The sequence below is a fragment of the Anoplolepis gracilipes genome, chromosome 11 (genome assembly GCF_047496725.1).
Source record: "Anoplolepis gracilipes chromosome 11, ASM4749672v1, whole genome shotgun sequence".
Classification (NCBI taxonomy): domain Eukaryota; kingdom Metazoa; phylum Arthropoda; class Insecta; order Hymenoptera; family Formicidae; genus Anoplolepis; species Anoplolepis gracilipes.
Window position 1 is genome coordinate 308179 of NC_132980.1, and position 23520 is coordinate 331698.

Genomic DNA, 23520 nt, shown 5'->3' on the forward strand with positions numbered 1-23520 from the left:
CTTTTCAACCAAAAGAGATATCTATCGTATTTAATAATGTTTGGCGATACGTTTATTAATTAAAAACTAGAATCCATTAATTTGTATTATTTGTGATAAAATTAGCTATACAAATTATACCTGTGTATATAGTGGATTAAAAACATTGTGCTTTTACATTACATTGCGAGACAGGAAATGTAGTTGAACCAAAAATTTATATGTAATATATAACAACACCAAGTAAGAGAATCTCGAGACAAAGTGAGAAAAGGAGCAGAGAGCGGAGGATAAATAAGGGAATATACACACGCCGCTGTTACAAATCCATGAGTCCTTTATTAAGAAATACTGCATCGTTCCGACGATATCGCGAAATGGTAGTACGAATATAATCTTCAAGCTATGAGAGCTTCGACGCAGCCTCCTTCTCGAACTGTCGACTTTGCTCGGAGCGTTTTCCAGGGCGGCGTTCCGGAGTTTTGACATTGGATTAGCCAAGGCAGCGTAAAAGTCCCCCTCCCCGTGTGTAAAACTTTAATTACATTTAAATATAAGTATGTCACGCACGGGATGGTTCACCTATTCAGAAAAATGCGATGCGACTTCCCTAAAGGAGACTTTTCGCTACTCTTTTTACTTACAATCCTTTTATCCAACCCCCGCGCTTTGCCGAGGAGTCGTCGCACCGTCGGATTGCTCGCGACCGCGAAACATTTGGATAGAAACGCTACGTCGATCGCTACGGCGATTTATGCCCGAGAGCTCGCGAAACTTGCGGATGAAGATGAAAGGAACAGTTTTAATGCGCGTGCGCGTTTTTTCTTCCCCTCTTTTCTGCCTCCTTTACTTCTTCTCGCAACGCGGCAGCAGCTTGGAACTATAATCTAGATTCTATATCTAGATTCGAAATTGTTCAATAGGGAAGACTGCGTGTCTCGGATTGATTATACATATTGACGTACTGCTAATGATTTCGAGTTTATCTTCTTATGAAGATGAAATCGATAGGTAGATGTACAAGATGTTAAGAATGGAACGTACTTTGTACAGAAATACATAAAGAAAATAAATTTAAAAACATCAGAGAATGTAATCTCAACTTTTGTTTACATTCATGTATAAAACTTTTTATTATAACTTTTGAGATAAACAGCCAAAGTATATTAAATGCTCGAGAAAAGTGTGCTTAATACTAATTTATAACTTTATTATAAAAATAGGAAAGAACAAGATGGAAAGAAGATTTTCAATAAACCATCTGTTGTAAAATCTTTGGTAAAAAATTAAAAATATTTTTCAAGATATCTCTTACTTGCAATCAATAGTAAAAAAAAAAAAAAAAAAATACGAATTATTAGCAACACGCCAACTTTTATCCAAATAAATGCAATCTTCCCATTGCATTCGGATATTTTGGATAAATACGAATACTAGATGAGACTAAAGTGTTATGATATGTTCAAACTGTTTGAGAGAGGGGAAGAAGGGAGGAAGGGAATGGAAAGATTACGAAATTTTTAACTATTTTCAAAAATTGAATAATAAAAGCTCGGGTTTGCAATAGTTGCAAAACTATTTAATTAAAAAAAAGAAAAGTTAATAAAAAATAAGTAAAAAGAAAAATAGATCAGATTAATTTTAAGAAAATACATTCTCGAACAAAAATTTGAAAGTAATATTTATTTAAAAAATTTATTTCGAGAATGAGAGAAAAAGACACAGATTTTTAAAATTTATCTTTATATAATTTAAAAAACTGCCATTTTACACATACTCGAATATATACGCACTATATATAGTTGTAAAAAACGTTGTCTGCAAAATCCTTCAAGAATCTGTTGTCAACTGTTATTAAAAACACGAAACTTTAAAAAATGGTGCTTTAATTTGAAAATGCTGTTCTGTGCATTTATAATTTATATATACCTATAATGAAAACGATCTTGCTTATGTTTGCTGTGTATTCGAATTTTTGTATATTATACTAATATACGAATTATCCAAATTATCCGAATTATGTTGAAATAAGTGGAATTATACACTTTGAATAATCGTATTACGCGAATTACACGGATATTTCGACCTTTGAATCGATTTACGGCGAGAGACGTGCATCTGAACATTCTGGATATATCGCCGAGTACTTGTATATCCGGAATCAATCCTCTCGGATTTTACAACCTCGCTTGAAAACGGTTCGTCGCGTACACAGACGACAAACGTATGCAACACCAAAACACGACGGAAACGCGGAACGAAAGCGCGCCTGAACAATCTCGATGGCGCGACAAGGAGAAGACGGAGACACGACAGAGATATAGACAAAGTAGATGACACATCGGGCGACGTAAGCGCGCCGGTATCGCTAGAGACGCGTTCGCCGCGTTAACTCGGCTGGCCGAAGCCACCACATTCTAGACCGATCCGATCCAATCCGATCCGACCGGCCGATCGATGGTGTATCCCGACCGGATTTTGCCGGGGCCGGGGAGAGTAGACGCGAAGACGGTCGTGCCGGGGCCGGGGAGAGCCGACAGCCGACAGCCGACAGCCGACGCGCGATAGCGCGGGCGTAGCCCCCGGGATTCTCTCGTCTCGCTCATCCTACCGGTCGTTCAGGACCTCGGCGCAGATCAGCATTGACAGCAGATGCAACGCCAAGTAGGGACGCACGGTGGAGTGTGCCGTAGACGCCAGCGCATAAGCGTAGGACGAATAGCATTCCCTGCGAGCGTAATACATACATGTGCGTATAAAGGATCTTATAGAGTACTAGCTTTTCGCCCCGCGCTTCGCGCGGGCCTCAAAGCCTTTACCCAGTACTAACCTCGCTATTATTAGTTCTCACACAATTTATAATTCTTCAATGTTCAAAACTTCTCTATATAATATTTTTCATAAAAAATTTTAGATTTTACTTAATAAGATATCCTTGATATCTTATTTCTTTAATCTATTTATACATATATATTTGTTAATTATAGGAGGTTATGTTTTCGCGAAAAAAATATTTAAATGGCAGAGAAATCTGGAAAAAACATTTTTTTCGCGAAAACATAACCTCCTATAATTAAACAAAAATTTTTTTGTTAATTTTCAAATTTAAAAAAAACTACATAGCAGCCATCCCAGAATAATTTGCAACATTTTGGTACCAATTTCGTAGAAATCGGTCCACAAATGTGGAAGTAGTTCGCGGTCAGACAGACAGACAGACGGACGATACTTATGTATATAAATAGAGGGTAAAAAACTGTAACGTGAGAAAGAAAAAAAAGAAAGAAATGTCACTTTGGCTTGTTGGCTCGAACGTAACGGTAGCGAAAATAAGATAGTTCCACAGACACGATAATCGTTGTGTGTGTTTATATACAGCTACAGCAGATGGAATCCAAGTTTCGACTCGGGAAGTTTCGGGACAAACTGACTGGGTGACTCGGGTGAGTCGGATGCCAATCTCGTTGCGTTCTTGTTATCGTCTTCTCGCGTAATGTGTCAATGGGGGGCAAAAAAAATGTATACTTCTTTATTCCGTCGATAACACGTATCTTTCCAGTTACACAGCATTTTATCGGATGCATAATACATTTGCGTCGCTTTGCGCGGACAGAGAATTTTGTACCAAGTTGTTTAATAATCTATATCCGCGATGCTTGTACGTTTCCATTATTTTTGCAAGCGGTCAGCGCGCGAAGGTGTCGCAATCCCGGCTTGCTAATATGAAATTGCTCGCAACTTGGAAACATCACCGTGCTAAACCACCTCTCGGCTGAGAACTCTCTGAAATCTTTGAGGCTCTTCCGAGACTTTGCGAGATTACATGACGCTTTCAAACTACGAGGGCTTTCACGGTGCTTAATTTACGAAGAAGACGTCCCGCCGCCTTTTCGAATATTGAAAAGTGCAGTAATCCCTCTCTCTATCCGTCTTTCCGTTTATCCTCGTCCCGACATTTATCTAGTCTGTTTTACTGACTTGATTCACTTTATAATTTCAAACGGTCGAGACAACTTTTTTAAGACTCTTTTAACCTTCATCTTCGTTTATTTTAATATGTCAAGACTTTGAGCAGTATTCCGAGGAATCATATTAATTGTTAATGAGCGTATGTAAAAGATGTTTATCTAATTGGGTCGCCCTATAAAGTTTTTGCGTTTGTTTAAATTATTAGTAATTAATTTGTACAAGAGAGAGAGAGAGAGAGAGAGAGAGAGAGGGAGTTAAAATTTATTCTTTAGTTAATTGTAAAATTGCGCGATTATATTGCACCGTGTAAAGTATTATCAGATTGTATTTCAAAGCATGCCAACTTGTAAGTAAATCATTCTCATTGTCAAAATTTTGCACATCTTGCTCGCTTCCATTTAATAGTATTATTACATGAGCGGTGCAATGCGCGCAATGTACTTTGATCTAATTGGTATTCGCTTCACGTATACGCAACCAATTAACGACAAATTCTCGATAGATTCCAAGTTCGTGAGAGTATGCGTTATTCAAGTGGTTGATGAACCCTACTTGCGCTTTCGATGGAATAGAGAGAGAGAGAGAGAGAGAGAGAGAGAGAGAGCAACGAATAAAAAATTTCCGCCAACAGTTCGTGAAAACTCATTATCAATATTGAATTTATATTCGTGCTTATTAAAATTAAACTAGATTGCATATCAAGTGAAAAATAAAAGTCAACATAGTAATTAATATTCCTTGAATGAAATTGTTATTGAAAAAAATTACGTGAAGGAAACTACATCTTTTTCACGAAACCAGTTCGCCCCCCATAATCACGAATACATCTCTGCAATTTTTGTACGTACTATCCTATATTGTCGCGGTCACCCAGGTGTTGAATCTTTACGACAGAGTACGAAACAAGTAACACGAAAAAAAAAGATGTCGCTAGATTGTTCTTACACGTAGAGTGTATCGAAAAGATGAGAATTAGTTAACGCGCGTGAACCGAGAGTTACAAGGCGTGGCGTGGCGTACCTGTAGGACTCGGGATTGAGCCTGGTCACGGTGCAGTAATGATGCAATGCACAGACTCCGTTGAGAGGACCGCCGCAACCCCAGATTTGCTCTACCTCGCGCGGCAGCGAGACCGTGTTGGCCGCGTAATACCTGCAGGACAGAGAGACGTGCAACACCCACACACGGGTGCGCGCACGCACACGTACACGTGCATAACACGATGTGCAAACATACCGCGAGGCGTTACGGGAGGAAAGATAATGTATACATGTATATACCATGAGACCGAGCTTGTGCATTAGGAGGACTGGTCGCGGAACTACCCGGGACTCCGGGACTGTCATTAGCATCCTAATGGCGCGCGCCTGTCTCGAAAAGGGTAGGACAGTTATCGCAATGTCGCACGGATGGGTCCCGAATATTATCGCGAGAGATAACTGCCGCCGAGAGAAACACGTGTGTGTCTCTGTGTGCGTGTGTCGGGAATTATTAATCTCTCGTCGATATCACACGCGATATCGCATTAACGTAATTATCAGAGAACACCCGGAAACGGTTTTTCTACCACGGTCAGCAATTAAGTGAAATTACTATCTAAAAATAATAACGATAATAACAGAAACGAGGCGCACAAATAAAATACGATTCAACTGATTCAAGATCGCGATTAGCAAAGTGATATGAACGATATTTTTGGCCACGAGTGTTATCCGTTTTTCGTCGGATTTTATTGATCACCTTCGAAGAAAGAAAAACTCAACGACATAAAACACGCAGCTTAAGGCGTAATCAAAGCTATTAATCGAGGCCAGGAAAGTGAGATACTGATGTAATATTACGATTTCAGACGTACGTTACGCGAGCCCAAATCGAAGTCAATCGATCCGTCTCACTGCGTTACGTACCTAACGAAAGCATAATCGTTGGATTGCGTAAATCGGTCCGCCAGATCGTGAAGAGTGATGGCCGATATCTCCTGTAGCTCATAATATTCGAGCAGCGAGTACTCGACCATCCAGGTTGCTTTGCCGTTTGAATTTGCCTCGGGCAGATTAAGATAGTACTGCGTGTAATCCAAAATCTGCGCAGCATGCAATATACATATATAAAAAAAATATATTATATATATTGTATAATTTATTCTTGCGCATTATATTTCTGCATTCCTTTGAAATCGACACGTTGCGCAAATAGACCGTTACAGGAAAACGGCAGAGATATTATTATCGGAAATGTATGTATATACCCTCCACCGCCACATACCTGTCCGGTGTTAGTTTCGAACTTGTACAATCGCAAACCCGGGTTGTTTGGCCCTCCAACAGCGCTCGGAGTTACACTGGGAGCCATCATTATCCAGGATACGGGCAGACCTGTTCAATATCGTTTTGCAGAATAATTAATGGCGTGCTGTGAATATTAACAACATTTGAAGATCAAAACGACAACTGATAGCAATACGCTGGTTTGCGAGAATCGACAATAAAAAAATTGAATAATTGATAGATTAAATACATTTGTTTGGCTGAAAAATATAAAATAATCATATTTAAAAAAATTTTTTCCGTCTATCTATTCTTTCAGAAAAAGTTTTTTTTTTTTCTTTTAAATACGATTATATAATATTTCATATATAAAATGTTTCATCAAATTCTAGGTAAAAATATTTCGCTTTACTTTAATTTGTATTTTTTTTTAAGATGTAGATTAAAAGATTCGATATCAGTAATTATTTTTATACGCATATTTTTAATACAGAAACTTAGATATTTTAAAATTTTAGTTTAGAGATATTTCGATATGTAGAAGAAAGAAATCTTTCTATATTTTTCACTATATTTCTTTAGCCCTTAACAGTCACACTGGGTAAAATACACCCCAGCGTTTTTTGACTTCGAAAACGACCCAGTAAACCAATGGAAATGGGCCTTGTGTCGCCATCTACAGGTAGTTGGGACCTTCAAATATATTGCTATTTTTTCCATAAAAATGTCTTTTTCATTTTTCCGCAAAAAATCGCACCTTTATACCTCAAAATAAATATATTTTTTGGAACATCCGCATAAACTGCAATAATCAGTGAAAAGTGTATCATTTGAGGATGAGAAAACCGTTTGAAAAATTGAAATATCTTAAAAATTGAAAAAGTTACATTCGTTTTTGTGAAAAAAGTCACTTTTCCGACTTTTTTTTCAACAATTTTTTTACATATGTTAAATTAATTTTTTGCAAATCAAACCTATACAGTCTTTTTAAGGAAGGCTTAAACTACAACAGGATATTTTTTTTTTTTTTTTAAGGTCACCTACAATTTTTTATACACGTGCAAACACGCTGGGGTGTATTTCACCCAGTGTGACCGGTACGGGATTCTCGGGAAGTGTGACTGACAAGATCTCAATTTTTACAAAATTACTAACCCTTATGTTTTACGATTTTAAAATATCTATTTCCATTTGTAAAATCTTAAAACAAGTTATCCAGAAATCAATCCAAAAGTATTATTTTTTTTTAAATAAGGAATATTATGCATATAAAGTATTTAGCTAAAGCCTGATTGAAAAGTTTGCGGCGTGTACACCCAAGTAGTACATATTCGTTTTAAAAACATTTCACAAATGTTTCTGCGAAACGTTTTAGAACCGGCTTTTGAAAACGTTTCTAATTGGTTAAAATATCCACTTAAAAAACGTTAAGGGAAACGTCATTTGCTAACAAAAGAAAACGTTTAAGAAACTGTCAAAATACGGTTTTTTTCTTTTATTTGTGAAAAATTTGTTTATCCACAGATTCAATAAAATAATGCTTATATGGATATAATCCATCTATTTTCATCATGTTCTGAATCTCTTGTCGAGATTACACGAGAAGTCAAACTGACAAATAAGACATAATTTAAATTATACTTTTAGTACCTGTTCTTTTAGGCTTTATACAGGGTGTCCGGTTGCGATCGCCCCATAGCTCAAGGGCAGATAGAGCGGGTCAAACTGAACATAAAAATCCTTTACCATTTGCGCAATAATTAATTTCTCCATAATTATTACAAAGATAGCAAAATGGTAGGGGACTTTTAATGTTCAGTTTGACCTGCTCTATCTGCCCTTGAGCTATGTGGGACGGTCACGACCGGACATCTTGTGTACATGTTATGAAAACTTGAATACGAGTTATAGTTAAGTCTGAACACGCCACATAGCGGCAAACAAAGGAACACGTATATTATAAAATATATCTTTTCTGTCTTGTCAAAAAGATGATCAAAAAGACATCTTTTCGTCGACTAAAATTAATTATGACTTTTAGAAGACATCTTTCAAAAAATGACTTTTTTTGTAGGTAGAAAGATATTCTTTTAGACATCTTTTAGCCTTGTCAGAAAGATAACTTAAAAAAAACATCTTTTCGTCATCTTTTAATTTTCTGTGCTATCTGGGGATCGCCGTAATAAGTATAGTCTTAATAATGTGTATATATATATATATATATATATATATATATATATATAATTTTGAATTAAAAAATTAATTTTTGTTCTATTTATAGAAACGTGAAAAATACGTTTCTTAAACCATGATTTCAAAAATGTTTCCGTTAAAACGTTTCTTATTGGTGCTTGACGGTTAAAAAATATTGGATACATTTAGAAAACGTTTATAATACGAACATATGCTACGTTGCGCACGTACCTATGTCGCTGTAAATTACACGGAACGTGTCCGAATGCCAATGGCCGAAGAACTGTCCTCGAATGATGTCCGAATAAAGTCGCACTGTCTGAAGATACTTGGTGTTATGCCTCTCGTTGAGGGCCGCGGCGCCGCTTTCATGGTCGTCCACTCCCGGTGGCGTGTGGCCGACTATGTACACCTGACCGTTACAGAGCGGAATAGAGAATGAGCATCGAACATCGATATTTCAAAAATCTGCATAGTTAGTTCGACGTTCCGCCATCAATTCTGCTTTAATATCCATTCATGTAAACTCGATGTTTCTTCCAATACTATTGATGTTTTCTGCCTCATATAGATTAACCCCTTACACTATCCGCTGTTGCTTGACAGGGAGATACTTTCTGATGCAATATATACGCGCGTAATCATATTAAAACTTTTTTTCGCATGAATAGTACAAATTATTCTTTTAAATCTATCATTTACAGTGAGATTCGATAATGTTTAAAATTTTTATCGCGGCGATTGAATCATTAACACTTGTCGAAATATTTTATTTTTGCTCCTCTTTACATTTTAGTGCGGTCATTATTATTAATAATGTTCGCCTTCACAATGCATACTTTGATCAAAATAAAAAAAATGACAAACATTTGTTACACTAGCGTCTTGTCGTGAACAATGCCACCGAGAATCTCAATTCCATATATATCTAAATTTATTTGAGCAGATACTGTCGGCTCGTGTTCCAAATGGCGATGCATCCAAATCCATTAAAGTAAAAGTATTTTCTCCTCTATCAGAAGTTATTGATATTGGTATCTGAAGACAGTTGAAATGCTGTTTCAGATATGGATATAACCCACTCCACATTTTTATGGTCGAAGAGTGCAGACTAGGTTTGCACTGCTCTAACCATAAAACTAAATCAGTTTAATCAATATTTTTGCGAAAGAAAAAGAAAGAGACACTATATAACAGAGGTAGTTAAAAATCCTATTTTAAATTTATGATTGGAATTTGTATATGATTTTTATAAATACATAATTCTACATTTTCGTCCCCGAGAAGGAATATTTATTTATTATCTCGTGTTGCATACAAGTCATTTTTTTATTGTAAAAAAATATGTAAAGATATAAAAATTGAAAAACAAATATATATACACCTATAAATATTATAAATAATTTGTATACTATTGTATACAATATTAACTCTGAAATAATATATATAATTATTAGAAAACTTAATAGCAACATTATTAAAAATTCACGACAGTGAGAAAAGGTAAATAATATAATTTATATAGAGACTATGGGAGAAAACACATCGAGAATCGGAATGCCAAGTATCGGCGGATTTCGTCCGATGGCCGCAGAGCGGCCAAAGAGCGGCAGCATTCTCATTCAACAGCTACCCTTAGTTATGTCGCGTGACTGCGCCCCGGCTAAACAGACGTTCCGAAGTGAATCACGTACGCGGCTACGCAATGTGTCTCCCGGGACGTAGGAAGTCTCGTTAGCGTCGGCAAACCGGCTAGTCGCCAGTCGAGAATAGTTGCACATACATACGTACATTGCACGTTCGATCATCGTATCCGTCGCGACGACCAAGGGTTGGATACGAAGGACCAGATATCTAATCGGACACGTACGCGAAATTAGTCCCACCGGTTCGGAACGCAAATTGATGTTGGTGCCCAAAAGGGAACTTTGATTGAAAAACCAAAGTTACCTTTGGTTGGGCAAATATACGACATATATGCATTATACATGTATCTTTCTCCTCTAAAAATAATTGAAACGTATGCTAATGACGTTTGTTTTGAACAATAAAGCTTACTTATAATATGAAGGACCAGATATCTAATCGGACACGTACGCGAAATTAGTCCCACCGATTCGGAACGCAAATTGATGTTGGTGCCCAAAAGGGAACTTTGATTGAAAAACCAAAGTTACCTTTGGTTATGCATATGACATATATGCATTATACATGTATCTTTCTCCTCTAAAATAATTTAAACGTATGCTAATGACGTTTGTTTTGAACGATAAAGCTTACTTATAATATAAATCCTATAATCTCCTCTACAATGTATGTTGTATAAATATTTTATATGTTATTAGACACATTAGTCTTATTAATTGATCTCAAACATTGAATGAGATCAATGCTAGAAGAATAGGTAAATGCCAATTGTATCATCAATATTGAAGAAAATACAATATTAATACAACAACTGGCATGTACTTGTGATCAATATTGGCTCGAAATAAGTCCAACCACTCCCATAGGACCGTACGACATTTCAAGCGAGCGATAGTGGATGTGTGGATAAAACAAAACTCGTTAAGTGGATAACGATGTGGAAAAGAAAATGGAGAGAGAAAAAGAGAGATACGTTTTTCATTTTCGCGAAAGGTGGATTTTCTCGTTGAATCGAGCCACGGGTGGAGGACTGTCTCCTTCGAAATGATGGCCGATTGAATGTGAGAGTGACACGTCCGAAATTATTGTATAGACAATGTATATACGACGAAATGTCGTGCGAATAAACGCAAAAAATGATGTTTGTTTCTCGAAGATTCTCTGAAGGTTCGCAAAGGAAAAAGAAAATCGCGCTAAGAGAGTATATTCGCGAATAATCAAACTGCCAATGTCGCGCCGCGAGGAGATTGAAAAATATCGTGCAGACGAAAAACGCAAGCAGACATAGCGTTCGATTTTAAATTGTCGCCGAGAACCTTTTGCCGAAGGTGCAGGAATCACGGCTGCCATTCAACGGAGGCACGAACGAATTGGGCACAATGGCTCGCTGATTGGTCAGTTTTGCCACTGACGCTTTTAAACGACTCGTAATTTGTAATCGCATTATACAGCCCCTGACGTTCAAAAACGATCGATCGATCGATCCGTCTCCTTCTCTCGAATAACCCACCACTCGCCAAACGCTCGTCCGTTCGTTTTCTACCGGAATGCGAGGATCGAGAAGTCCGCTCGGATCGTTTGCGAAGCAGCAGGAGCAGCAAGCAATACACCAGTGCCGGCGCCGGATTATATCTGTCCACGGAAAATCGGATTTCTATCTCTCGGACCTCGGCCCTCTCTCCTCGATCTCCTCCATCGTCGTCCATCGCGTCGGTGTCTCTCCGCGCGCTCTTTTTATCCGGGCACATAAGGACGTACAAGATTTTCCGAGAATTCTTCCGGAAATCCCTGGAGAGAGCGTGTGTCCGCGAAGCGATCGAGCGAGTATCGAGATAGAGGAGGAGGGGAAAGAGAGAGAGAGAGAGAGAGAGAGAGAGAGAGAGAAGAATTATTGCTGGGTGGTTATCAGAGTCGCGGGATCAACGAGCCGTGCTCGCTATATTTTCCGATTGTTATTACCCTACTGGTCATTTCATCGCTTTGAAGAGTACCTATCGTGCGACGGCTATTTTGCTTCCACGCTCGTTGAATCGCGCTAAGAGCTCTTTGAGCGAGAGACGGAGAGAGAGAGAGAGAGAGAGAGAGAGAGAGAGAGAGAGAAAGAGAGAGAGAGAAGCTTTAGGAGTCTCCTGAGAGCTAGTAGAATATCGCGCATGGTTATCGGGCAGAAAATACAGCTGTTTTATCGGAACTGGTCACATGATGCTCGTTATTGTGATCGTCTTCTCGTCCATCTTATTTCTCCTTAAAATTTTACGGCTCCTTGAAATTTGTCGAATGTGAACAGAGATAATTGTTTAGCTAAATCTTCTTTTTTCAAGTAGCGATAGTTGTTGATAGGAATAATAATAATCGCTTAAACATGCCTTCGCGATGTCGATTAAGACTCCGTATATGATATGTACATAAGTATGTATTTAAAGATTCTAATAAATATGTGATGAAAATAGTGTAAAAAAAAAGTTTAGCCGAATATAGTAAATCTTACAAATAATTTCTAACTCTTTTCTAGTCGTGGAGAATCAAAAATTTAAGCGGAGTTTTATTGCGCGCGTAGTACGAAGAGGTACGCTGAAAAATGTACGTCACTCTTCATACACGAATGTCATCCCGCGGTGTTATGCGAGGGGGTAACAGGGTTGCCTTTTCGAACGTGCACGTAGGTGAATACGCCGATGGTGTCATGGATAAACGCGACAGCTCTCTCTCTCTCTCTTTCTCTCTTTCTTTCTCTCTCTCTCTCTCTCTCTCTCTCTCTCTCTCTCTCTCGGTTACATCCGTCCGGTTAATACGATCGGGATCAATGGCGATGGCGTGCAACGGTTTACGTATATACGAACGGAGGGTCTCTCCTCTCTCGATCTCGTGTATGGAATACCAAGTCCCTCCATAATTTATCGCTGGTCGTGCCATCCCGGTCGCGTGAAGGATCTCCCTCGCGTACGTCGGACTCGTTCTGCACGCCCCCCGTGGCGTAATCGATAACCGATAACCGACCCCGCGTGATATTCGATAGGTCCCGACTCTTGGAAGACCTCCGTTGGCGCGAGCGGGCCAACTGATATCAGAGAACCAGCGCGACTCTCGCGAAAACCTGGCGCGCGCGCGCGCTCATTAATTGCCCCGCTGATCGAAAAGGATAAATTTGCGATCGTCCTTTCGTCTCGCTAGATTGTAACAATCTCCGATACGAAACGTAATGAATATTACTCTACAATTTGTCATCGTGCTTTATCGTGAGAATCGAGATTGAAAGAGACAGCGAGAGAGTAGATATACACGGTGTCTCATTTTAATTCCTCCAGTCGAATATCTCGAAAACCAAGCCTGAGAGAGAAAAATGTTTCAGGCAAAAGTTGTATGATTTCGAGGGGGCCATAAGATGGTACCATTGGTCTGACCTTGAAGAGTCATTTGAAAGTCACGTGAAGGTCATCTCAATTTTTTTAAATGGCACTTCCTATTTTTTGTTACATATTTTTGTAGCTGACTTTGAGAGCTTTCTAAAACACCATGATAAAATGTTTTTTCATTAAACACTTTTCGAGTTATAAGGCTTCAAAGTTGCAATATTTTGACATAAATACAAGATATCTCGTAAAATATTCATTTTTCGATTATCTTATCCTAATACTTTTATGCACAGGATAACGAAACAAATCAATTGGCGTAAAGAAAACATAGTTATTTTTAAGAAAAAAACTGAATTTGCAACTAGCAGTTACACATTTTTACTTTAACATAATTATGTGTCTTAATTACGCCAATTGATTTGTCTCATGCATAAAAGTAATAGGGTAAGATAATCGAAAAGTGAATATTTTACGAGATATCTTGTATTTTATGTCAAAATATTGCAACTTTGAAGCCTTATAACACGAAAAATGTTTAATGAAGAACCATTTTATCATAGTGTTTTGGAAAACTCTCGAGATAAGCTACAAGAATATGCAAAAATATGTAGGGTCTTCCATTTAAGAAATTCAAAATGACCTTCACATGACTTTCATGTGACTTTTCAAGGTCAAACTAATGGCATCATCTTATGTCACCCTAAAAAGCATACAACTTTTGTCTGGAACATTTTTTCGAATTTTCCATATTTTTCGAGATATTTCACTGGAGGAATTAAAATGGGACACCCTGTCTATAAAATATATATATACATATATATACATGTATATGCACGTGTGCAATACGTCGAACCGGTAATTTCCCAGAGAAATTGTATTCATTGGGAATAGATAGCCACCGTGAGAGTCTCCTACAATTTGCATTTGAATCTTGGACAAGATTATATAATTTGCCGTCTTTCCTGCGAGGATATCCGGTTAGCCGCGATTATAAATTTCTGCGCCCGCGAGCCTCCATAAAGCTAAATTGTTGATATGTGTGCGTCTGCCACAAGAGGGGGAGCCGCGATAAGCCATCGAATAATGAACTGAAACGTGATCGAGAAAATCGAAAATTGCCATGTGTCAGCCGTCAGTCTAGCGAACACGTATAGTCGCGTGCTATAATTTATAAGCGTGCGAACGAGGAGAAACGAGAACGATGACGACAACAACAACTCGCTTGATAAATCATGCCATATTGAAGTCCTATCAACGGGAATTTTATTCGCTTCATATATATCCTATCGTATGCCCTGCGAGAATTTATTTCATTAAAATTTATCTTCTTGACGATCTCCTCCCCCCTTTTCCCTTTACCCCTCCCCCACTCCCGCCCCTATCGCGTTAGCGTTTTTTAATATGACAGGCAAACAATGTGAGATACGTTACATTCCGCGATCTTTCACGTTGCCCGCTTTTCATTTTGTCGACGTACATTGTAGATCTCGTTTCCTCGAAATAAAAAAGAAAAAAAAAAAAAAAACAGAGAAGAAGGAAAACATATCTCGTTGCATGATGGCGGTAAGATGTGGGGGTAGCAATACCGTCGTCTTAAATTTTCCCTAATGCCGCCACATTCTTGAGTTTCTCACGCTTTTTACGAAACAATAAACTGCTAAAGCTGAGTAACACCTTCGCGTGGGTACCCTTCAATTACTCAACTTGTCGTGCGACACGCGAGATATCTGACGGTGTATTTTATAGGTAGGTACCTGTGCTTATTTACTTGGTAAAACATTTCCCGTAATTCCACGATCTTTGGCAAGTTTGACGACACGAGAAATCGCGAGAATTCCCTCTTTTTCTATCAAATAATACGTATAATAATGTAAAACTCCCGATAAGTCAATCTATAATTTTATTATTAGTCAAAAAAACTTGAATATAATAAGAGAAAAGAAATGTATTTTTAAAAAATTGTTGTGCATCATGTATCGCTAATGCAAGTATCGCAGTGTTTTATATACAGGGTGAATTTAGTCGAATTATTATCAATCAATTTTAGTGAATTTTATCAAATTAATCAATTTTAATAAAAAAGAATTTATAAATATAAAAATAACGTAATCAAATTATACAGAAAAAAACATTTTACAATTTATTTGTATGCGACTTGTAGAGAGGCAAACGCGAAAAATGGTTAATTAAAAAATCTAAAATTAATTTATCGCATATGTATATACATATATGTATATACATATATATATATATATATGCGTGTGATGTATACATATAGTATTATAAATGTGCGTATCTAATATGGTATATAAGTTATTTATTTTTTTTAATTTTACGTTTAATCTTTTATACATGTCAAATATTATAAATGTCAAACTGTCAGACATAGTTTTGAGTCACGATGCATTAATATCTAAACACAATACATATGTTTCAAATACGCGCAATTTTGCGTAAAGCATACCCGATACCGAGTACGTATCGGCTTCGCGCGATTAAACGCTCATTTATCCTATCAATCCCCGTATTAAAACACGCATCTATAGGTTTACCGATTGATCAACTTCATTATAAAGGGTTTAATTTATGTGCACGATTTAATTTATATAACGACGTATATAGTGACTTGTTAATGTCGGAAACGCCATTATATGTATATCTTGGTTAAAAAAAATGCTTTGCTTCAAATTATCTTTTTACATGGTGCACGCACGCAACACACGTACCTACACACCCACACATACATATATTGCGCGATTGAACGAGCATGAAAAATTTCAACACGACTTTTATGTCGGCGTGGTCGATATTCGTTTCGAAATCGAATTACGAAAATAGTCTCATCGAGTATTTTTGCTTAATTTAGTTTCATGTTCGTCCAAGAGTTCGACGGTCTCGGAATCGATCGATATCGGTATATATACATATACGTATATATATATAGCAAAATAACGCGATAAAAGATGAAAATTCCATTATTGGACAGATTAGCCGAATAGTCGGGGAATCGACGTGATCGAATTATTATCGAATCTTTGATTCATCTAACTCGCATTTTCTTTCACGCGACGTTTTAATCTCCCCATTTGCGCATCTGCAAGATTTGCTTTTATCGCTCTCTCGTTCGGCGAAAGATCCATAAAAATCTATAAAAATCGCTCGTGTCGATACCAATGGCAATGGCGGGGATTATTTGACCGCCATATACAGGGTGTCCGGTAATAATCGCCCCTCCTCTCTAGGGCAGATGAAGCAGGTCAAACTGAACATAAAAGTTCTCTACCATTTTGCGATTTTCGTAATAATTATCGAGAAATTAATTAACAAAGATTGACAAATCCGCCGAGTACAAGCGCGCGGCGAGAAGGCCCACATTCTACTGTTACGCGGTTACTAGACGCTCATTGAATGATAGGAGGAACCATCTACGACAATGGATGTGTACGAGTAGCGCGTCTAATCGCGTAGCAGTGGGATGGGCCTTCTCGCCGCGCGCTTATACTCGCGCGGATTTGTCAATCTTTGTTAATTAATTTCTCGATAATTATTACGAAGATCGCAAAATGGTAAAGGACTTTTATGCTCAGTTTGACCTGCTCTATCTGTCCTAGAGAGGTGGGCCGATTATTACCGGACACCCTGTATATCGGTGAGATACACGGAAAGAAAGAAGACGTCCGACCGCGGTAATAGCGCGTTCGGAGAGAAGACCAATGATATCATATATATCGCGCGAGAAGCATCAACCTACCGTTTCCTTCTTCTTCCGCGCATTCTCTAGCACCGACTGGAACCAGGACCATTGGCCGAAGGGATCCTGCGTGTTATCGACCGTGCTACTTCCGACACGGTGCAGCATACGGCTGTCGACCGGGTTCAGCCACAAATTCGTATTAAGGAAGACGATCCGATATTTTTTCGAGCGCTGCTCGATCGTGTAGTAGCCGGCTGCAACAAATTTTGAATAGTGCCGTGGCGGTATAAAGCCCCGGAGGGCGAATTTATGCTCGCCAACAAGCTTATTTTGTGCCGTAACACATTTTTAGAGAGAGAAAGAGAGAGAGAGAGAGACAACATCTATAATATAAATGTTACATCGACCCATGAATCTCGTTGGTTCGATTTATGCATCTCTCAGAAAACGATAATGTTTCTTTATTAATTTTAACGCGTTAAATTTATAATACGCCAACATACATTGCATCTTACAGATTATGCGTTAGCTTATGAAGGTAAAATATGTACGTAATTCGCGCAATAAAACAGAGAGAGATTTTTTTTGCCGACAATGAGATTTGGAACAAAATGAAACTCGGATAAAAAAATCACCGTCTTCTTATATAATTCTATACCCTTTTAAAAAAAAATAACAACGTCCTCACCCTTTACGAAGGTGTCCACCGCTTCGGGCGGTAGCCAGTGCTGCCAGAGATTCGCCAGCTGCGTGTAATTCACGCCGACGTCTTCGTGACCGAGAGCGGGGAACACGAATTGTCCTTTGAACGTACGGTGCAACAGATCGGTCAAATTCCGCAGACACTGTAAACGCAGCTCGACGCTCATGCCGGCGGAACGTGTCAGCGCGTCGCTGCAACAAGTAGTTACAGCCTCGTTAGTCCTAGTTATATAACGTATAACGCGAGGGAAGAGATTATCGGGGGGGGGGGGGGGAGAGGGTGCGATTATTATTGATAAATACATATATATGTATATAATAAGACGAAAACACGAGAGAGCGCGTATTACATATACATTACGAAATGAGGACGCGTCGTGTCGCGAGATGAAACGACGACGGAAAATCGATCGTGCTCGCTGTCAATCAAGCACAATGCTAAACTGATAATTGCTACATCAATTTATAACTAATTAAACTTTATCGCGTCTCAACGAGCGGAAATCGGAAAAAATTAATGCAAAACGATAAAAGTGTCATAAAGACATAAACATAAAATGAATGAAAAAAAGTAATTTTGAACCGTTCATCTTCGGTTAATTTAATTTAATTTAATTTTAAAGTTTTGAGTCAAATTAATTTAAATATAAAAAGAGAGAGAGAGAGAGAGAGAGAGAGATTTGTATCTTTTTATCTCAAAATAGTTAACTAAATTGACTAATTAAAGAGTACTGAAAGATTGAAGCGCTTTAGAGAAAAAAGTTACGTTTGAAAGAAACGATTATATGTATACGCCAGATGATGTGAATCAAACTCAAGTTTAAAATAGTGGAACAAATTTCATTTGCTAGGGCTATCAATATTAATGTGTTTGAACGAATTTCTAGCATTCCAAAACTGGATACTTTTTTAATAAACAATTTATATGATGCGTATATCGTATATCGTTTTTCTAGAATTTGCTACTCGTATTTCTTTTATACATTTATGCTTCTCGATAATTGTGCGGCGAAGCAGCGCTAAGTGGCCAGAAAGCCAATCGGTAGTGGACGCGGATATATTTATACCGGTCACCGGAACTGTACTCTTCGCTTTCCAATAATTAATTGGAAGTCGTATACCTCTGACTAAAGTAAATCGTTCGTAAAATAAATTTATTTAACGGTAATAAATTCGATGCATAATAATTACGTTATTAGCTGAATTAACAAATTGCCATTCCCCCCAAAACTGGATCTTGTTTATGATTTTATTGATAATAAATGAGACCTCGTGAATAAATTACAATACGTTAATGATTCATTTAACAACAATCGTTATTAACGGTAGCACACATCATATATCGTGTTTGACTATTGTAAAGGCGCTGAATATATATTTTCATAAATTTCAAATGTGCGATATAAGTTGGCAATAATAATAATTGACAAAATAACAGCCACGTCGACGATAATGAGCCAAAAAATGCATTTAAAAATAATGATAATGCGACGTAACGATAAATTCCCACATATAAATTCAAAAACAGAAAGATATTATAACGCGCATTATTATGATATCATGTTCGATTAATTTCTTCTCGTTTATATACTTGTGTAATCAAAAGCAATGAAAAAATTAACGAAATTAATTAAGTATCGTGAAATGATGTGAAAATCCTCGTGAAACATCAGCAGTGTATACATTTCGAAATCGGTGAACGTTTGACCTACCCCGTCCACAGGACGAACTCGATTCCTTCGCCGTGCATCGATTTCATTGCTCGCGCCGCCGATTCGATGAGGGCCCAGGGCGAGTCGCAGCTGTAGTCGCCAAACTTGCCCGCCAGTTTTCTATCGAGTCTTATCCGCCCACTGTCGAGGCTATTTCTCGTGTTCCAGCACACTGGAACACACATTGCCGGGATGGGAAACGGAATACGAGAAAGGGTCGTTCGTGAGAACCTGGGAGATGGAGCGTAAAACAGAGAGCGGCCAGGGTTGCGCTTAAAGCTCGTGTCGTCGTCGTCATCGTCGTCGTCGTCGTCGTCGTCGTCGTCGTCTCGCTAACGTCCGTACGACACGAGGCCTAAGACGATAGCGGTAGGCTGTATAAACGAGGGGAGGGAAAAGGGAAAGGTAGGTCCGTGGCTATTTCGCTACCGAATCTCGTGCCAGCCAAACACGCTAGGTACTTTAAAACGATCGGTAAATAGCAGTGCGGGAAAGGGAAGGCTTAAAAGTCGGTAAATAACAGTTTTAACTTCCTATTAGAGGAATGATAATAATTCGCTCATGCGATCGTCGGGAAATGAAGTGTATAGCGAAATGGGGGCGTTTTGTATTCGTTAAAGCCTGATCCATTGCATGCTAAATATGTAAATGCAAACAGTCCCATGCAAACTTTCTTACCCCAAATGAAAAATGTACATTATTGATGCGGAACAAGAATTTTTGGAAAAGAATGATGTATAAATATTATATACATAATATACATACGTAATACATGGATTAAATATTTAGGATTTAGGAAAATCAACGCTGAATGCGAGCGATTTTTTGGCTCAATTTTTTTCATGATTATTTTTCTTTAACAAAAATACTCGATTATTAATCAAATTTTTAAATGCTTGAAATTTTTTTCCTTTCTTTTTTAAATAGGAATAGAAAAATTTCCCGTAAACTAATCTTTATGAATGCAAACAAATGTATTAATTTTTACACAATTCCAGATAAATGTTACTTTAATGATAAATGATTTTCCGCGCAAAGCTTTCTTGAAGGATTTTAACTTCAAAATCTGTCAAAACATTTGTCATCAAGCGTTTGTAAAGTGTAGAGCAAGATAAAAAAAATGTATGGTAAGAAAAGAGGATGTGAAAAGTATATTCGCATTACATATTTTAGAGAATATAAAGTCTTTGATGGAAATTTTCACAAAATACACTAATAAATGTGCAAGAATTTTTATGAAATGCTCGGGAAAGTTTATACCTCGAGGCATCTGGCAACACTGGGTGGTAACATCAAGGCTCGGGTTTCGCATCGGGAGGTCGATCACGTATATTTTCCTTAAAAGCGAAAAAGCGAAAAGTGAAAATTTTTGCGCGAATTTCGCAAAATCATGATGTCGTGACTTTGAGGAAATAATGAGATTTGATAAAATGAGATTTTTGTGAGTGATTGGATGAAATAAAATGTGAAAAAATTACGTGATCGACCTCCAGGTCACGGTCTAAGTCATATATTTAAGTAAAAATCAGACACGATGTGAAATCACACTTTGAGAAATTGTTTGGAATCTTTACATTTGTACAACATACACATGCAAATTATGTTTTTTTTTTTCGCAAAATGCTACAACTAAATTAAAAAAAAATAATTGAAATATATTAATTTCTCGATAAAGTCAGGAGGTTTCTTTAGCGTGCAAAATCATTAAATCGCGTATTGACTTACTGCTAGCGGCATTTCCTTGCGTAGAATACTTTGGATCGTAATGGATGTCGGTGATATGCCAGAAATATCCTACAAGACAAAATACTCTTCTTTATCCTAATTGTGAACGGAATTAATGAAGAAAAATAGAAAACGTCAAAAATACAACGCTGGAATTAGATGTAAAATTTTCAACGTCGCGTCCATCATTTCTGCGCTTACACAAACGCTGTTTTGTCCAACTTGGATCGAATCGCATATTTCAAAAAGGTAATACGTGACGAATGTGGTATGGAATAAAAATAACTTATTTGCGATGTGCAGAGCGACACAAAATTTCAAATATCATCGTTGTTTATTAAGAGGCTTAGTTTACATGGTGTTTTTTTTTTTTTTCATAGAATTCGCTATTTTTATATACTTTGAAATAAATAGCTTTTTATATCTTTTCAAATAAATAGGCTCTTGCCTCCTATCAAATTTGGCCTGTCAAAATATCCCCGAGATACAATTAAAACCGATATAATATCGACGAGTTCAATTTTCTACTGGCGCGTAGTATGGAAAAATACTAGTATATATCTCACACCAATTGCCGTACTCCCATTGTCACAAATAAACATAGGGATCATATTCGCATGTCTACGTGAAAAAACGCTGCGGTGTACATTGCAAAACTCGTTGCGCAGATGGAAATTTCACTGTCCCAAATGTGCAGTGACAAATTTTTCGTCACTGCAGGCGCAACGTTATACGGAAGCTCATGAAATTGAGGCCGATTACATCTTGGAAAGAATAACGACTATGGAAAATAACAGGAAAATAAACATTGTTGGTAAGCTTTTATACAGTACTATGCATATAACAGTAATTGCACTTTCTGTTTTAAAGGAAAGCTTACATGTATTTTTTAATGCAGATGGTAAATTTGTAATTGTCTTTGTAATCTCTTTGTTATCGAATCGATTAAAACGCAAATTTTGCCTAAAGATACTAATTGTAAGAATATTACTCGTACAAAAATTAATAATGTGAAAAAATTATTTTAATCTTATTGTATGCAATAGAAAGAGAACCAGAGAATTATTACTTTACGTATTGATTATGTTTTTATGTTATACGTAATTATTACTTACATTTCTATTTCGTGCATTCGATAAACTTGTTAGTTTTGGACTATTCTAGTATATCCTTTGTAAATAATAATTTATGTAACAATATTTTTCATAAAACATTCAAATAGTAAAATTGTTAATGTATTTGGAACAGACGTAACAATCATAATGAAAGAAAGAGAATAATCTTATTCTTCACTGTAACCGTATTTGCTGTAATTTTATCGTTAAAAATCAGGCGCATGAATTTGAAGGATACTTTAATCTCTCGACTATATCCCAAGCGAAATGTTACCGTCATTTCGAACCTGCCCACTGTTGTTTCCAACCTGCTATATAAATTTTTCTCCCGAGCAACTCTGCCGCCGCGGGCTAGATTTCTGGCAGCGTGTAAAAACGATAGCCAGATTGCCGTGCCCGAAGGTATCGGATAAAAATATACATAATAATTCCCTCTATCTTTCCTCATAGAGATATTAACAATTGATATTGTACCATCAGACTATAGCGCATCGAGAAAGTGCAAATTACGCGCTGCAAACCCACAAAATATATACGACAATTTATTGGCCGCGAAGAAAAGTGCACAATGTACTTACCTATCTTTCCTTGCACCGCGCACAGCCACGAGAGCAGTATCAGGTAGTCGCGTATCATCTTTCCGGAATCGCACCTGTAATTACAGATCGTTTGAATGCTGCACAAGAGAATCGCATGGCGCGATAACGATGACGAAGGTCAGGTTTTGTTTGCGCTCAAGTCTAACTAGTACTATATATTTTGCAATCTGCAGGCGAGATTGAACAACTCGACTATGAGATTCCGACACAGACACGGTATATTCCCAGAGTTATAAAAAATGATAAGTGTATTTATATACATATATATATAAAATGGAATATGTGTGCGATTCTGGCACAGTGAGTTGTGCGTCTGCTTGCTGTGCCTAAGATCTCGGGTTCAAATCCGACCAGAAATTTCGAATTTTTATTCGATTTAATTTGATCGCCACCTCTCGGATGGCAATGATGGCAACTCACCGAAGAGTATCTTGCCACAAAACTTTCCTCTATCTAGTAGGCCGTTCGGAACCGGCAGTAAACAGTGGTCCCTTTGACCGCAGATAAGACGCACTCTGCGGTTGAAGTTAGAGGGATAAGCCATCCTCCGTCAGGAGAGATGGTA

The 23520-nt window shown here is 37.6% G+C and overlaps 1 protein-coding gene and 1 long non-coding RNA gene across 5 annotated transcripts in view; one reads left to right on the forward strand and one right to left on the reverse strand.

Moving 5' to 3' along the window:
• Nucleotides 1-296: 296 nt before the first annotated feature.
• Nucleotides 297-23520, reverse strand: part of LOC140671368 (cyclic GMP-AMP phosphodiesterase SMPDL3A) — a 72578-nt gene continuing 49354 nt past the window's right edge. For all 4 annotated transcript variants that reach the window (XM_072902616.1, XM_072902615.1, XM_072902614.1 and 1 more), the window contains exons 2-11: nucleotides 22935-23008; nucleotides 21242-21310; nucleotides 19517-19688; nucleotides 17791-17996; nucleotides 17160-17356; nucleotides 8640-8820; nucleotides 6214-6323; nucleotides 5856-6031; nucleotides 4969-5100; nucleotides 297-2707 (exon numbers count right to left, since the gene is read on the reverse strand). In XM_072902616.1, coding sequence (XP_072758717.1) covers nucleotides 2587-2707; nucleotides 4969-5100; nucleotides 5856-6031; nucleotides 6214-6323; nucleotides 8640-8820; nucleotides 17160-17356; nucleotides 17791-17996; nucleotides 19517-19688; nucleotides 21242-21310; nucleotides 22935-22992 — 1422 coding nt within the window. In that variant the 5' untranslated portion in view covers nucleotides 22993-23008 and the 3' untranslated portion in view covers nucleotides 297-2586. The remainder of the gene's footprint in view (nucleotides 2708-4968; nucleotides 5101-5855; nucleotides 6032-6213; nucleotides 6324-8639; nucleotides 8821-17159; nucleotides 17357-17790; nucleotides 17997-19516; nucleotides 19689-21241; nucleotides 21311-22934; nucleotides 23009-23520) is intronic.
• LOC140671372 (uncharacterized) overlaps nucleotides 21973-23520 on the forward strand; it is a 35655-nt gene continuing 34107 nt past the window's right edge. Inside the window, exon 1 of the long non-coding RNA XR_012047706.1 lies at nucleotides 21973-22055. This is a non-coding gene — a long non-coding RNA (uncharacterized lncRNA). The remainder of the gene's footprint in view (nucleotides 22056-23520) is intronic.